The 14715-nt window shown below is 42.7% G+C and overlaps 1 protein-coding gene across 2 annotated transcripts in view; it reads right to left on the bottom strand.

Annotated features, from left to right (window-relative positions):
- Positions 1-343: 343 nt before the first annotated feature.
- Positions 344-14715, bottom strand: part of S1PR2 (sphingosine-1-phosphate receptor 2) — a 59519-nt gene continuing 45147 nt past the window's right edge. Inside the window, exons 2-4 of one of the 2 annotated variants that reach the window (XM_081316666.1) lie at positions 9883-10000; positions 4122-4270; positions 344-2812 (exon numbers count right to left, since the gene is read on the bottom strand). In XM_081316666.1, coding sequence (XP_081172792.1) covers positions 1653-2705 — 1053 coding nt within the window. In that variant the 5' untranslated portion in view covers positions 2706-2812; positions 4122-4270; positions 9883-10000 and the 3' untranslated portion in view covers positions 344-1652. The remainder of the gene's footprint in view (positions 2813-4121; positions 4271-9882; positions 10001-14715) is intronic. The other variant, XM_081316667.1, reaches the window with a different exon arrangement.

Genomic DNA, 14715 nt, shown 5'->3' with positions numbered 1-14715 from the left:
TTCAGGATAGGAAGGGCAAGGGGTGGCTACTGAAAGGTGAAGAAATGCTTTGTTATTGCGTTTGAAAACATTTTTAGAGTCGGATGTAAATCCAGTCCTGGCGAATGTAAATGCATTCTCTTCAGTGCAAAATAGGAAAAAATGAAAGAATAAATTTAGCAGGGATTATGATAGTTTTGCAATTATTTCTCTTCACTATCCACAAGAGCTTGTTATGCATTTTTGTGCATTTATTTAATCAATGTGTATAACCTTTAGCACTTTTTTTCAACTTCTTTTTTTCTTTCAAAATTTATTTGGCTTCCAGGTTACAGTAGAGGAAGACGACTTTTAAAAAGAGTGATAAAAGTGTCTTGGCAAAGATGTAGAGAACATACAGATTGGCATCTGTGATGTTATAGACATTAGCAGATATGTACCCCCAAAATACTTACACACATCTTTGGAACCAGCCTTTGCATCCCCCTCAGAAATTAATTTCATATTTATTTCATATTTCCAGAAGTATAATCAAAATACCCTCCGTGCTTCTAAAGATAGGATTGTCTTCAACTTCAGTCACTATAGGTAGTCCTTGACTTATGACCACAATTGAGCCCAAAATTTCTATTGCTAAGCAAGACAGTTGTTAAGTGAATTTAGGTTCCATTTTATGATCTTTCTTGCCACAGTTGTTAAGTGAAGCACTATAGTTGTTAAGTTAGTAACAGGGTTGTTAAGTGAATCTGGCCTCCACCACTGACTTTGCTTGTCAGAATGTCACAAAAGGTGATCACATGACCCCAGTACACTGCAACCGTCATAAATGTGAGTCAGTTGCGAAGCATCCAAATTTTCATCTTGTGACCCTGGGGATGCTGCAACGGTCGTATGAAAAATGGTTATAAGTCACTTTTTTATCCTGTTATAACTCTGAAGTGTCACCAACTGAATGGCTGTAAGTCAAGGACTACCTCTACACAGGAAACCCAGGGATCACATGGCTGGGATTATGAGCCTTGTATAGTGGTAGGATTCAAATATGTGAACAACTGGTTCTCTGTATGGATGCCGCTTCTGGAAGTCCGTTCTGGGCCTGGGCAACAAAAAATTAGCTATCAGTTCTGTTGAAGTGGTGCGAACCGGCTGAATCCCACCCCTGATCTTGTAGTCTTGTATGCCTCAAACTGAAGACTGGTTTAAATCAACTAAACTTGCAAAGGGCTTAACTGATCAGAGCAACCAATTGGTTTCCTGGGAAGTGTGGGTGAATGTTTTTTGCAAAGAGAATGGCTCTGAGATGTAGGACCAAAAAAATAAATAAATAAAAAATGTGGGTCCAAATACAGGCAAGGGCAACTTTTAGAAAAGAGGAAAATTGTACCAAATAAGAATCTTGGTAGCTCAACAGCTACCCACCCTCCCCATTTCATGTCACTCAATCATTCAGCAGCCAATCACTCTGTCTTTCACACACTCCTAACATCAAATCATAATACTGTGCAGGTCTAGTGAACAAATGGACACCTCCATGTAAGTCCAAGGCAGGTTGATTTGACCACCAGGACAATATATTCATCAGGTTTGTACCGCATTCTTGGGTCCAATCCCGCCCTCCTCCCCATTCTTTGCCATTGCCTGGCTGTTGCACAGTTCCTTTCTTTGTGTCTTTTTCACACAAACGTGGAATGTTCCTTCATGAAAGATAAAGTGGGAAGATCCTGTTTTGGAGTGCACCGCTCCAAGGAACTGGAACTGCGGAGAGGGATCATGCAACGCTCTGCCGGTTTTCCCTGCCCCATCATCCCCCAGCAACAAAGCACCCGTAGGAACTCCTTCCTCATGTCTTTGCTGCGAAGGGTATAAATGAGGGGGTTAATGGCTGAATTGAGGGTAGCAAAAGCAAAGAAATACTTTGACTGGTAAAGGATGGGACAAGACTTCCTGGCGCATGAAGCGTCTATCAAGAGGATGGTGAAGGCAGGCAGCCAGCAGATGATGAAGGCCCCCAGGACAAAGGTAACTGTCCTGAGCAAGGCCATGGTCTGGGAGCTGGCTTTCTCAGCATGGCTGGAGCGGACAATGCGGTAGATCCGGACATAGAGGACCACAATGGAGAAGAGGATGACAGTGAAAATGGTAACCACGAAGACGATGTAGCTTTTAGAGTAAAGGGGGAGAACAGTGGAGCACATCTCAAGATCGGACATGCAGTTCCAGCCAAGGATGGGCAGCCCCCCAATGGTGGCTGAGATGACCCAGCAGGCCCCAATCAGCAGCAGCATCCGGCAGTTCTTGTCACTGCTGTAGACCTTCACCTTGGTGATAGCCACGTGTCGTTCAATCGCAATGGCTAATAAGCTGAAGACCGAAGCGGCCAGGGTGGTAAAGGCAGTGCCTTCTCGCACAAACCACTGTATCGGAGTGAGGCGAAAGGTGGCTGGGCCCGAGAGCACGATGTTGGCAATGAAAGCCGAGCCAGCCATCAGGTCTGAAAAGGCCAGGTTGCCAATGAAGATGAACATGGCGGAGTGGAATTTCTTGTTCCTCCAGACCGATATGAGCACCAGCAGGTTCTCCAGGATAATGAAGCAACAGAGCACAATGATGAGAATGGCCGTGGGAGTCAGTGGAGACTCCTCATCTCTCTCCAGCTTATCCTTAGTGTAGTTGTAGTGCTGGAAGATTTTTTCCTTGTTGAAGTAGTACTTGTAGACGTTTCCCATGGCTGGTTACCGAGGTGCCCCCCTGGGGAGGTCTCTCTCAGAGGACATTTGGATAAGACCCCAGCAGAAATGAGTTCATTTGGAACCGAGGATCAGCTAGGTGAAATCTGAAGACGAAAAAAAGACATAACAAATTCAGACAGGCTATTGCTTAAAACTACAGGTGAAAAACCAACGTAGAACAGGCGAGGGAACAGGTAGAGCCATCTCTTTTAAATATGTTCATCTTACTTCATCAACATGGCCATCATATGAAGAGGTCTCCCTGTAGGATAATCCAGCCCCCACCTCAATACTCAGATTTCATCTTTCATGTTTTAAAGCAATCTTTTGAATTAATGGGGATGTTTGGGGTACTTGTTAGCCAGTTCCTCGGGTGAAAAACCTGAGCCTTGCTTTCTACCAAATTAATCATGTTGGAGTATACATAATTAAGTACTTTGCTAAATTTGTGCTGACAAGCTTAGGGAGGAGTGAACCTGACAATCTCAGTACGCTTTTCCATTTGTCTTACCTGAAGTTCAGTTTACCCTGTTCCTTCATCAGTTTGTAACTAAAAAAACCCAGCTAAATGAAAATATATATTTTACATATGTATCTTTGCATATTTCAATTTTTCTAATTTGCAGTCTGGGGCAAAACATTTCCCCCGTATAAATGTTCTACAGTACATTTTATTTTCATCAAGATACGTGTTTTCATGTACATTTCTTCTTAGTAGATGCAGTTTTGTATGCTATAGTTTTGCACAGAACTAAATAGCAACATTTTGAAATTATGCATTGTTAGGGACAGCAGCGTTTTGTTTCATGCAATGTCCAAAAGGTTCAGGATGATGTGTAAAGTTTTACAAAGCTTAGGTCCTAGCTGCTACAAGGGCTATCTCCTTCCCCACAGATCACCTTCACACTCTTGAGAGTGCCTATTGCAGGTCCTAGCAGATATAGGTATTGGCAGCCGTTCATTCTGTTTTTTTCAGGAAGGGTCCATGATGTTGTTGAACTTGTTATTGGAGCTGAAGGAACTGCCTTCCTTATTAAGTTTTAGAGGGAGTCAGAAAATATTCACAGAGGTCTTTTAATGGATTAGTGTTTTAATGTCAAGATCATGGTGTTTGTATGTTTCTTGTTTTATCAATTTTTACAAGAGCCTGGAGCTGGTTTTCAGGAATGGGCGGAGTTAATATATAAATAAATACATATTGCTATCTTTGCATGAAAATGGGCACCCAGTGCCCACTCATTTTAATATAGGCTTCTGCATAGCCTATCTCAGGCCTGCACAAGAAAATCATTTTCTGTCTATGGGCCCAATTCTAATTCTGCAGTTATTAATAACTGGAAGGCAAAACTCCTTGGTCTACCTTAAATTTCAGGGCAACAGGTATATTCAGAATCTGACCATCTGCTCAGTCACCTCTTTAGTTGATGCCTTACAACAGGCTCTCTCTCAAAATGGCAAACTCTGAGCGATTCCAAGTCAAAGGCCGACAGGCAAGGATACAATTTCTCTTCCTAGGACTGAGAACCGATATGTTTCTGGGGCCTCCAAAAGTGCACCGAATCCTACAAAAGGATGAAATGAGCACATATGATTAGGAGCTTTCCCACTCTAGCAGCAAGCATCTTTTTAAAGAAACAAAGAACAGAAACATCCCTCTGCACAGACATTACAGTATATGCACTTAAATACATCAGATCTTGGATCAGCCTTCCCTTCAAATACCCATGTTGGATGGGAATTCTCACAGTGGTTGACCCAATAAATCTGGGGAAGGTTGCCACAGAAAATGCTCACTGCACTTTAAAAACATTTGTCTTGGCCGAAAGAGCAAGGAAACTAGTAAACTTTGTTGATCCTTACTGATTGCCACTTCATGCCTCTACCGTCACTCTTGCCTTATCTATAGTAGGCCTCAGGCACAGCCTCCCTTGCAGGAACCCCCAAGGTTATATTTCACATACCCCTTTGTGTCCCATCACTTCATAATGGTCTGGGGGTTGGTGGTTTTTTTTTTGGCTGGGTCATATAGTTAAATTCATCATGCTTATAATTCCAGATACTAGCTGGGCGTTATTATACCAGCACAGGTAGTTCAGTAAGCACTGCGCAAAAATGGTCCAATAACCATGAGTATCCCTGAACTTGGCTGGATGGAATCTCTCCCCAGAAATGTCTAATCTTCCTCCACCAGCACAGGGGAAATCAGGGGCTTTGCACATTTTTGTTCAAAAGGCTCAGAGAACCTGATATTTGTGATACAGGAAAAAGCTAGAGAGATATGGAAGAATGTCCAAGTAAGATAAAGTCTTCCATGAATCAAGTTCAACTTCCAGTCACAACAATATGAAAGTGATTTGCTACTACTGCCTTACTTTTTTTTTTACTTCCCAATGTAGCCTACAGTCTTGGGATGTCATGAGGTGTCCCCTATTCAAGAACTAATTGGGTTCTGATATTGCACAGCTTTTCTGAGATCAGTCAAGGTTGGCTACATGCTGCTGTGAGAAAGTCACGGGAGTTATAAAAGTTGACCAATAATTATCTAAATGCTTCATGCATATTATCTCTGAAATCATCCTTGCAGCAGTGTTTCAAGGTAGGTCAGTGTTGTTATTTCCTCATTATGCCAACTGTGAGAGAAATGTGGGTTAACTAAGGACACAGTTGTGGTGTGACTGGCAGTACAAATTTCCTGGTTCAAAACATCGGTCTCTTGGGGTAGGTTTGAATCTGCTGTTAGAGGGCAGAAGGAGAAGAGGCATCCTGCTATGGCAACAAGCTTCTGAACCACCCTTTCCCATTTCATGTGGGATTATTTATAGACCAGCTATGATTCCTTATTCTTGTTTAGACAGTGAGTCCATCCATGCATAGGATGAAGTCAGAAGACGGATTTGTTTTTTCAGGCCACATCAGCTTTAGGAATATATCCTCATTTCAGACCAAAAAAAGCCTCTTCTCTAGAAGCAAACTTGGAACCTCCAATATGCAAAGTATAAATTCTGCACTGAATTATTTCCATCAAACTGTAGCATTGAAGGAGGAAAAAAACTCCCAAACACCTGATAGCATATGCTCAAATAAGAATGACATAATTGGTGTTCCAAGGAAAAAGTGATTTGCTACATTTGGCTACTAGCTTGAAAAGAGGTCTAAAACTTGGATCTATGGCATTATTTCTCCCTGTTCTTTTAATAACTTTGACCCAATAAAGTCTCTTTTTTGAAAGGAAATGGATTAGGAACCAAAAACTAGATCAGGCATGACTAATATAACCCACCAATATGATAGCCTTCTAGAGTCTTGGGACTCTGGTTAGCCAAAAGTGTGTGGAGATTGTAAAGTGTCTGACCACTGCGCATGGCTGACAGACTGCATTGGCTCAATAAATCAGCTGCCAAAAAAGCCAACACACTGCATTAACAGAGGAAAAGAATCAAGATCACATGAAGTATTAATACCGCTTTACAATGCCTTGGTAAGGCCACACTTGGAATACTGCATCCAGTTTTGGTCACCATGATGTAAAAAAGATGTTGAGACTCTGGAAAGAGTACAGAGAAGAGCAACAAAGATGATTGGGGGACTGGAGGCTAAAACATACAAGGAACGGTTGCTGGAATTGGGTATGTGTAGTTTAATGAAGAGAAGGGTGAGGGGTGACATGATAGCAGTGTTCCAATATCTCAGGGGCTGCCACAAAGAAGAGGGAGTCAAGCTATTCTCCAAAGCACCTGAAAGCAGGACAAGAAGCAACGGATGGAAACTAGTCAAGGAGAGAAGCAACCTAGAACTAAGGAGAAACTTCCTGACAGTTAGAACAATTAATCAGTGGAACAACCTGCCTCCAGAAATTGTGAATGCTCAAACACTGGAAGTTTTTAAGAAGAGAATGTATACAGCCATTAGTCCGAAATGGTATAGGGCAGTGATGGCGAACCTTTTAGAGACCGAGTGCCCAAACAGCAACCCAAAACCCACTTATGTATCATTGGATGCCGGGTGGGCGTGGCCGATTGGGTGGGTGTGGATAATTGGGTGGGCATGGCCCATTGGGTGGGCATGGCTGCGGTGGTAACAGCAGAATGGGTGGGACTTTCAATCAATGAATTCCAACTTTGCAAGATCCTTTTTTCCCCCATGAGAAGTTGAAATTGATTGAACCATTTTTTTTTGCACACGGTGGCAGAGGCCTAAAGCAAAAAGGTTTTATAAAACCCAGTTGAAGGCCTAGGACTGGGGCGACGGTGTGCGTGCCCACAGGGAGGGCTCTGCGTGCCACCTGTGGTACCCGTGCCATAGGTTCGCCACCACGGGTATAGGGTTTCCTGCCTGAGCAGGGGGTTGGACTAGATGACCTCCAAGGTCCCTTCCAACTTTATTATTATTATAATCAGGCCCAAGGCTTGAAGAAAGATTAGCAGAACTAAGGTTCAAATACTTAGGTCTGCTGAACACAGATTTAGCTAAAGAAGCACCACAAATATCACTCACTTTTAAGTTCCAGTTTCCACAACTCATGGCTTTGATCTTTTCAGTCTGCTTTTAGAGAATATACAGTAGAATGATGAGATTCCCACATTTAATCAAACATCTGTATAACAATTAAGGGTGCCTTTGCTTACTTAAGGGTATAACATGATTGTCAAAGAAACAAGGCAGATATTCAAATAATAGCGTTGCTCTTTTTCCCCTCATTAAAATACATTGTCTTTCAACTTTCACTTAAGTAGTAGGTTGGGAGCCCCACCTTCCCTTGAAACATAAATCTCCAAAAGTTAGAGGCCTGAACCCCAGGCAGATTTGGGAACAGCTCCTCACTCCCACGGTGTGTGTATGAGTGTGTATGAAATACAAAGTGAAATTGCTTCCCTCCAACTTAAAAAACTAGGCAAGCCCTCTGCTTACTTTCCACCCCAAATTATTAATTACTTAAAAAGTAACATCATCCCCTCCCAAGTCTCTGGAAAGGAGGACGCCTGCTGGGATGGGCAGCACTGACTATGGGACAAATTGGTACATAAACATGTACTTTCAGGCAGTTCTATCGCCTAAGCAAGATGATGTCATGTATTGCAAGAAGCAATGAGAATTTGGCCACGTGCACCAAATATTGACACAGCTATTATAGGAAACATTAATCACAGCTGGTAATTCATTTCCTTTCAGCTGAAGAAACATTTACCATTCTGGATCTCTGTTCCTTCATCTCACTAAGTTGCTGAACAAATCTGACTCCTAGCAACAGGCAGTTCACTGTACAACAACAGGAGCCAAGTTGGCCCTTAGAAACTTTTCACCAAATATGTGGGCAGAGAAATTGGGTGGGCGAGTTCTTCAAATGGCTGTAGACGGAGAACCTGTCTCAAACATTTCTCAAGGGCAGGATTCCTTCTTAGCAGGGATGGCTGCACTGCTACTTAAGATGTTCTCCGGGGACGTTTGCTCATGATTTTTGCCCTTCTCCTATGATTGCATTAAAGTTGGGAAGTCAGGGAGGCCGCAGACCACGGCTGGGATAATTGTAATGTATTGGTAGATAATGGGAAGGCAAACTGCTCCTATTTCTTGCTTTTGTCATTGCCCAACTCTTGAGTATGGCGGATAAGGAGAAAAATAGCAAGCCAAAGAAGCAGAAGACCCTCTTTGTGGTCCTGGGCAGATTCCTGATGAAGCAAAGCTCTGATACTGAAACCAGAGTTTTCAAGGACAATTTAACCGTTTCTTCACATCCTTGGATGGGGCCTTCTATTGAACCCTAAGTGTGTCAGGTACTACTCAGCCTTGTTAAAAGTTCCAGGTCATCCCAAAGGTGTCTCTTGAAGAGCAAGAGAGGCCCAGTAAGTCACCTGACAAGTCCTGCCTGACTTCTTGAAAAACTTCCAAGTCAGGCTTGCTCTACAAAACAGATGCTTCACTCCCAGGGTCTTACAGGTTTGGATGTCTGTGGAGATTCTCAGTCATCCAGGTCATGGTTGTCCCAAAGGTGTCTAGCTATCTCCACTCAGTGGCTGGGTAGAGGAAAGAACAGCAACTATATTGGATGGAAAGGATCACCTATTGCCCCTAAAAGTCAATGGCAGGACAGAGAGATTGGATGAATACCCATGGTAGTACCCACTGATGAAGAATACAAGCTAGTTTTCTATGTACAACCGTAATGGGATGTTGCCCAAGCCATGATGGGATGTGTGGAGGAGGGTTTGGGACCCAGTGGGGTAGGAAGCAGGCCCAGGGCCTGTGGGCATTCGGATAGGGTGGGAAGCAGAGCGTGAGGTGCCAAGCACCACAATTTTATTCACTTGACTGTGGGAGTGCTGCAGTGGATATAACTTTGGGCAGGATTGTAAGTCCCTTTGTTCAGAGCCATCATAATTTCAAACGGTCATCAATTGAGGACTACCTTCCTCTGTATCTTTAACCCCCTTTTTCTCCAAAGGGTCCCAAAGAAATGATAAAAAAAATAGTCTAATTCAGAAGACCTCTGTAGGAACCACAACTCTGGCCATTGTTGTGATTCAGGGTCAGCCTGTGGGTTCGGCAGTTGGGTCGGACGACTCAGAGGAGGAGGAGGGGGGTGCTGAAGAGCTTGCTGATGATGGCCTCGAGGCTCCGCAGAGCCCTCAGCCGGGCCCCTCCTACTTGGTCACGACGGAGACCCAGCTGTGTGAGCCTGACAGCGTGGATGAAGATGGCCCACAGCTGGCCCTGTTCAAGGATGCCCGACGCAGGAGGCAGTCAATCAGGAGTAAACAGAGGAAGGCAATGGGGCACCTTGGAAGGAGGCAGAGAGAGGCCACGCCCTGAACTGCATTTAAGGGGAATGTGTGGGAGGGCTGGTTTGCTGAAGGCAACCGCTTGGATAGTTCCTGTTTCTTAGCTCCTGTTTCATGGTTGGTGTCTTGTCTTGCTCTGTTTTATGTGACTAAATTTGGCAGGCTTTATTCCAGCCTCTTGCCGTTTGTAAAGGGGTTGTCCCTGCTTTTGCTGCAGGGCCGGTAGCAGGCTGGTACAGAACAGCCATATCCAGCAAATGAGGGAAAACAATTCCAACACTACTCCCCCTCCTGAAGGGCATCAGGTTGCATTGCCATTTGGATGATTGTGGGTAATTAACACATGTATGCACACAATGCACTGCAGCGGTTCAGCCAACAAAAAGAAAGCAAATTACCTGGGGAGGTCCTTAGTAAGGTGTGGTGGGGCAGCTTGCTGGCCTGATTCAGAAAGCCCAGGATTCATCTCTAGTTTGGATTCCCAGCCTTTTCAGCAACAGTCAGCATTACATTTTTCTGAGGAAATGTACAGAAAGCAGAAGAATTAGCAGATGGGTCATTCTGTGTTACTTCCAGCTTCTTAGTCAGAAGTTACATTAAATTTCTACTTCACTATTAAGCCACCTCATTGTAAAACAGCATACTGTGTAACTAACTGAAACAATAAGCACTGAATAAAGATGCAAATTCTGACTATTTAAGGTTATTGCCATTGATAGCAAATACATGAGTTCCCATAACTGATAGCAAATATATGAGTTCCCATAACTGAGTTGCAGATTGGCATTAGTACAAAACTCCAGGTTTGCATCTTTAAACATGGCTTGTCTCCATTTCTGTGTAACGCAGAGACAACTGCACGGTGGTTTAGAGCAGAGTTCCCCAACATTTCCAGCCTTGTGGACCAGTGTGTGTGTGGGGGAGGGGATGGTTCACGCAGGTGGCCGGCAAGCGCATCTGCGCATGCAGCTCCATTTCCACAAGCAACGTGCATGCGTGCCTGCCGCTTGCAGAAATGGAGCACATGAGCACATGCTCACCCGCTGCTTGCACAAGTGAGGATGCACATGCCCACGGCCCAGTTGCAAACCCCTCAAGGCCCACTAGAGGGCCACGGCCCACAGGTTGGGGACCCCTGGTTTAGAGCAAGATTTTTCACAAGGGTATGTGATTTAGTGTTTCATGAGAACTTAATGGAGAAAGAAGAAAGTTCACTGTGATGGTCAATCTTCTGTCACTAGAGCTTTGTCTCTTGATTAGGGAATTCCATTTTAATCAACAGGTTCCAACGCCTGAAAAAGTTTGAAACCCACCTCTTCAGAGGACTAAAAAACCTTAAGGTTGAATTTGTGCTTGATCCTTCCTGAAGATTATCCACAACTGAAGTTCTTTGCTGATTTAGTATTCCAAGCCGTATGTCTCTCTGGTTCACAAAATGTTTACCTACAACATGTACCCTTCTGATTTCTACAAAATTGCTGCTGTTTTGATTTGAAAGATCTTAGCTCTCTATCATTTTAAGCCAATTTCCAGCCCATTTGACTGCAGTTTACACAGAAACGTATTTGAAAATATACTGGTGGCACATAAAGGCAAATGGGAAACTAGACTTTTGAAAAGATAAAATCTAATGAGCAGGACTACAGTGTCTTCTGATGTTCTTTCTTTTTATCCACTGGTAGAAAACTAGCCAAAGTCAATTAGATAAGATAGTTGAAAAACAGGAAGCCTGAAATATTATACAAGATAGTTCCTTTTACATCTGCAGAAAAATCAGGCTAGAATACCTCCATTTTGAAAGCATCTCCAGATTTCTGACTTCATATGTCTGTCTTAAAATATGAAGATGATGTATTTCTGGCTCTGATGTATTTGAAAATGCAGTGAAAATAGCCTTTCTTTAAGTCACTGCCCCTCTATAGAGCTTGTGTAAAGCTCATCCTCCCATTTGCAGGAACTTCTGCTTTATCTTTTGGTGTTTTGCATGTCGGGGAAGACGGTACATGATCATTATATCATAATACAAATAATGCAGCTTACATATTTGCAGCAGGTATCATGACATCATTATGTAATAATGCCAATTAAGCAATGGCATGATGGCATATCTCATTATTTCGAATTGTCATGGTTTCTGAAAGATGCCACTGCTTCCCAGTTTAGTTTTGTTTTTGCAGTCAGACAAATGCACAGCAACATCCAAGTAAAAACATGGATGTTTGTGTGTGTGTGCCTGCCCAAGCAAATTGCTTTACTTCTCTTTTGTACGGTATAACAGTGAGAAGATCCTTTATTATAGCAGTACTGAAGACAGCTGGTGGGATTTCTGCTGGGTTCCCCCCCCCGCCCCCAAGACGAGTTAAGTTAGCACATTTGAAGAGAATTGAGGGTTCCTCTTCAAGTTATTTTTGTGTGTTTGTGGACTAAGAAGCAATGCTACATATGGGCAGCATACATAAATCCTTTCCCTCCCATCTCAAGATCTGCACATTTGCAAGAAAACACACGTAGAAGTTGAAGCTCTGTGCAAGTTCCATTTGTGTAAAAAGTTAACATGAAAAGTTGCCTGAACCACTTTGACTACATTACTGTAGTAATCTGTCTGTGAGGCAAGAATACTTGTGTATTTTCTCTAATACAATATTAAGTTTTAACCCAGCAAAGGAAAAAGATTTATACTTCATGCAGCAGGGTAATGGTGCCAAGTAATAATGAATTTGCATAACTAATACAGCCATTCATGTAGGTAATTACCCAAGTTACATACCTTCTAGAAACACATGCATTTTCCAGTCTAGTTCTCAAAAATGTAAGTCATTAGAGGTTGATAGTCTGGGACAGCAAATGGCTGATAATGCATAAAATAACAAAGTGTGCACTGATGTGAGTCTGCTAAAAAAAGCAGAAAACAGAAATCACAGAGGAAGCATCTCGTAAGTGGTTAATGCCCACATTTTCATTTCCACTTGTACTGAATTGGAAATGTTTTGCTATCTCTTCTCTCAGCTTAATAATTATGCTAAGCACAGGCTCATAGACAAGAAAAAAGAGAGAAAGAGCGCTTTTTTTCCTTCCTCCATCTGGAAAATTCTAAAGAATGTAATTTAAGCTTTCACGCCTCTATTATTTTACTACTAATTCCACTTCCTCTTAGGAAGATCACTGTCATTTTTTTCTTTTTAAAAAAATAATGTTAATATTTTTACTGTATAAGATTGGTTGCTTGCAAGATTTAGGAATAGTCTTCCCTAATGTCATGTCCTGGAAATGTGTTGCTCTGTCATATTCCTCATCCACAGCCAGCAAGCTGGTAACTGTGGGTTTTAAGAATTATAATCCAACCCATATGGAGGGTATTATGTTGAGGCTGACAGGCTCTATAAAGTCTGAAATAAGCACATTAGACAGGAAGGATAATGTTTTTCATGCTTTTCAATTGAAAATGTCAAAAGAAATCAGTTGAGAGCCCCATTTTTGCAAAAAAACCTACTATCAGCTTGGATTTGTGGAACACTCAGATTTTATTTACACCTAACACAGGGGTGTCAAACTCAATTTCATTGAGGGCCGCATCAGCATTGCGGTTGGCCTCAAGGGGCCGGGTGGGTATGGCCAGGGTGGGCGTGGCCTATTGGGTGGACGTGGCTAGAGTGCATATGGCCTACTGGGTGGGCATGGCCAGCTCTACATCCTTCGCATCAAGGGTGCCTTTAGGGGCCTGGGCAGGAGTGGGACAGATCTCTGGCAGAAGGAGGGTCTCTGGGCCAAGGCAGTGGGGGCCGTTCCCTCACTCTTTCCAGGATGGCTTTGCGGGCCACATGAAGCCACTTCGCAGGCCGGATCCGGTCCCCGGGCCTTGTGTTTGACATGCCTGACCTAACGTGTCCCCACTGATGGTGGACACAAGACAAGGGGGATGAAAGAAGTGATCAGCCATTTTTTTTGACTCACTCAAAACTTAGAATGTCCATCTTACAACAGAAAAGAAAACTCAACAAGGGTTTCATTTAACACTGAAAAACAGAGACATGAAATCGTCTTCATAATAAAACAGCAAATGAGCCCCAGTTCAATGGAAGGGAAAGTTTCTAGAGCAGGGGTCTTCAAACTTGGCCCTTTCATGACTTGTACACTTCAACTCCCAGAATTTGAGGAATTCTGGGAGTTGAAGTCCAGACGTCATAAAAGGACCAAGTTCTAGAGGCACCCTTATCCCAGCCTCTGATCTCAAATCCAGAAAAAAAGCTTTGAGACAGAGAATAATAAATCTGCAAATGAATTTCTTGGACTTATTTCTTTTCAAACTTCAGTGATTTTTTTAAAATCTATATACAGGCATACTAATGAATATACATAAAAACACACACAGAGGGTACACAAAATGTACTAAGCAGAAATGTGATTTTGTTTTGAATCAGTATATTGTGTGGAACCCAAATTCTGTAGTTTATTAATCATGGTTTATTGCTCAGCAGGACTCAAGGGCTTGTTTAATAAATAACCAAAGGCATAATGCATACAGAACCATATAGAAGGCAGGAGACTTAACTTTAGGATACATACTGAGATGTATTAAGACATTAGTGGTGGCTCTTTGGTGGACGCACATTTAATGCAATTGATCGAAATGTAATATTGGACTCAACATAGGGGGGAAAAAAGCAATTCAGATGAAGCCAGCTGGCTATAGTTTTTATTGGCCAGATCAGGAAATTCACCTTTCCTTCCAAAGGAGTATTGCAACTCCTTCCCTTTTTCCCCTCCCTCCGCATAATTCAGTAATACATGCAAGTAAGCATTGGGACATACTGTGCAAGAAACTGAAAACTAAAGGACCAATGAGGACCCAAATTGTTGGGGGCAATAAGCTGACTTTGTAATAATGCTGCTTGGGGCCCCCCGACAGCCCTAATAAGCAGGCATATACATAGAATGAAGGCTATTGCTAAGCACATTGATTTGTGCTTAGATTGTAAGCCGCCCTGAGTCTTCGGAGAAGGGCGGGATATAAATGGGATTTAAAAAAAAATTACCAGAGGCAGGTGATCAACGCTTAAGACAATGAAATCAACATTTTACAATGTGGTGATGATTAATGGGGAGGGGGTAAAAACATACAGTTCACTTCTAATTTTAGGTATAGATGAACCCTAACCCTTCCCCCTTTCTGTGAACTTTTGCATCAACAAGAAGATTTTGGCAGGCGCACAAGGTAGCTTGATAAAATTCCA

This window comes from Vipera berus (genome assembly GCF_964194415.1).
Source record: "Vipera berus genome assembly, chromosome: 2".
NCBI classification, from domain to species: domain Eukaryota; kingdom Metazoa; phylum Chordata; class Lepidosauria; order Squamata; family Viperidae; genus Vipera; species Vipera berus.
Note: the sequence above shows the minus strand (reverse complement) of the source record. Positions and strands in the feature narration are given on the sequence as shown.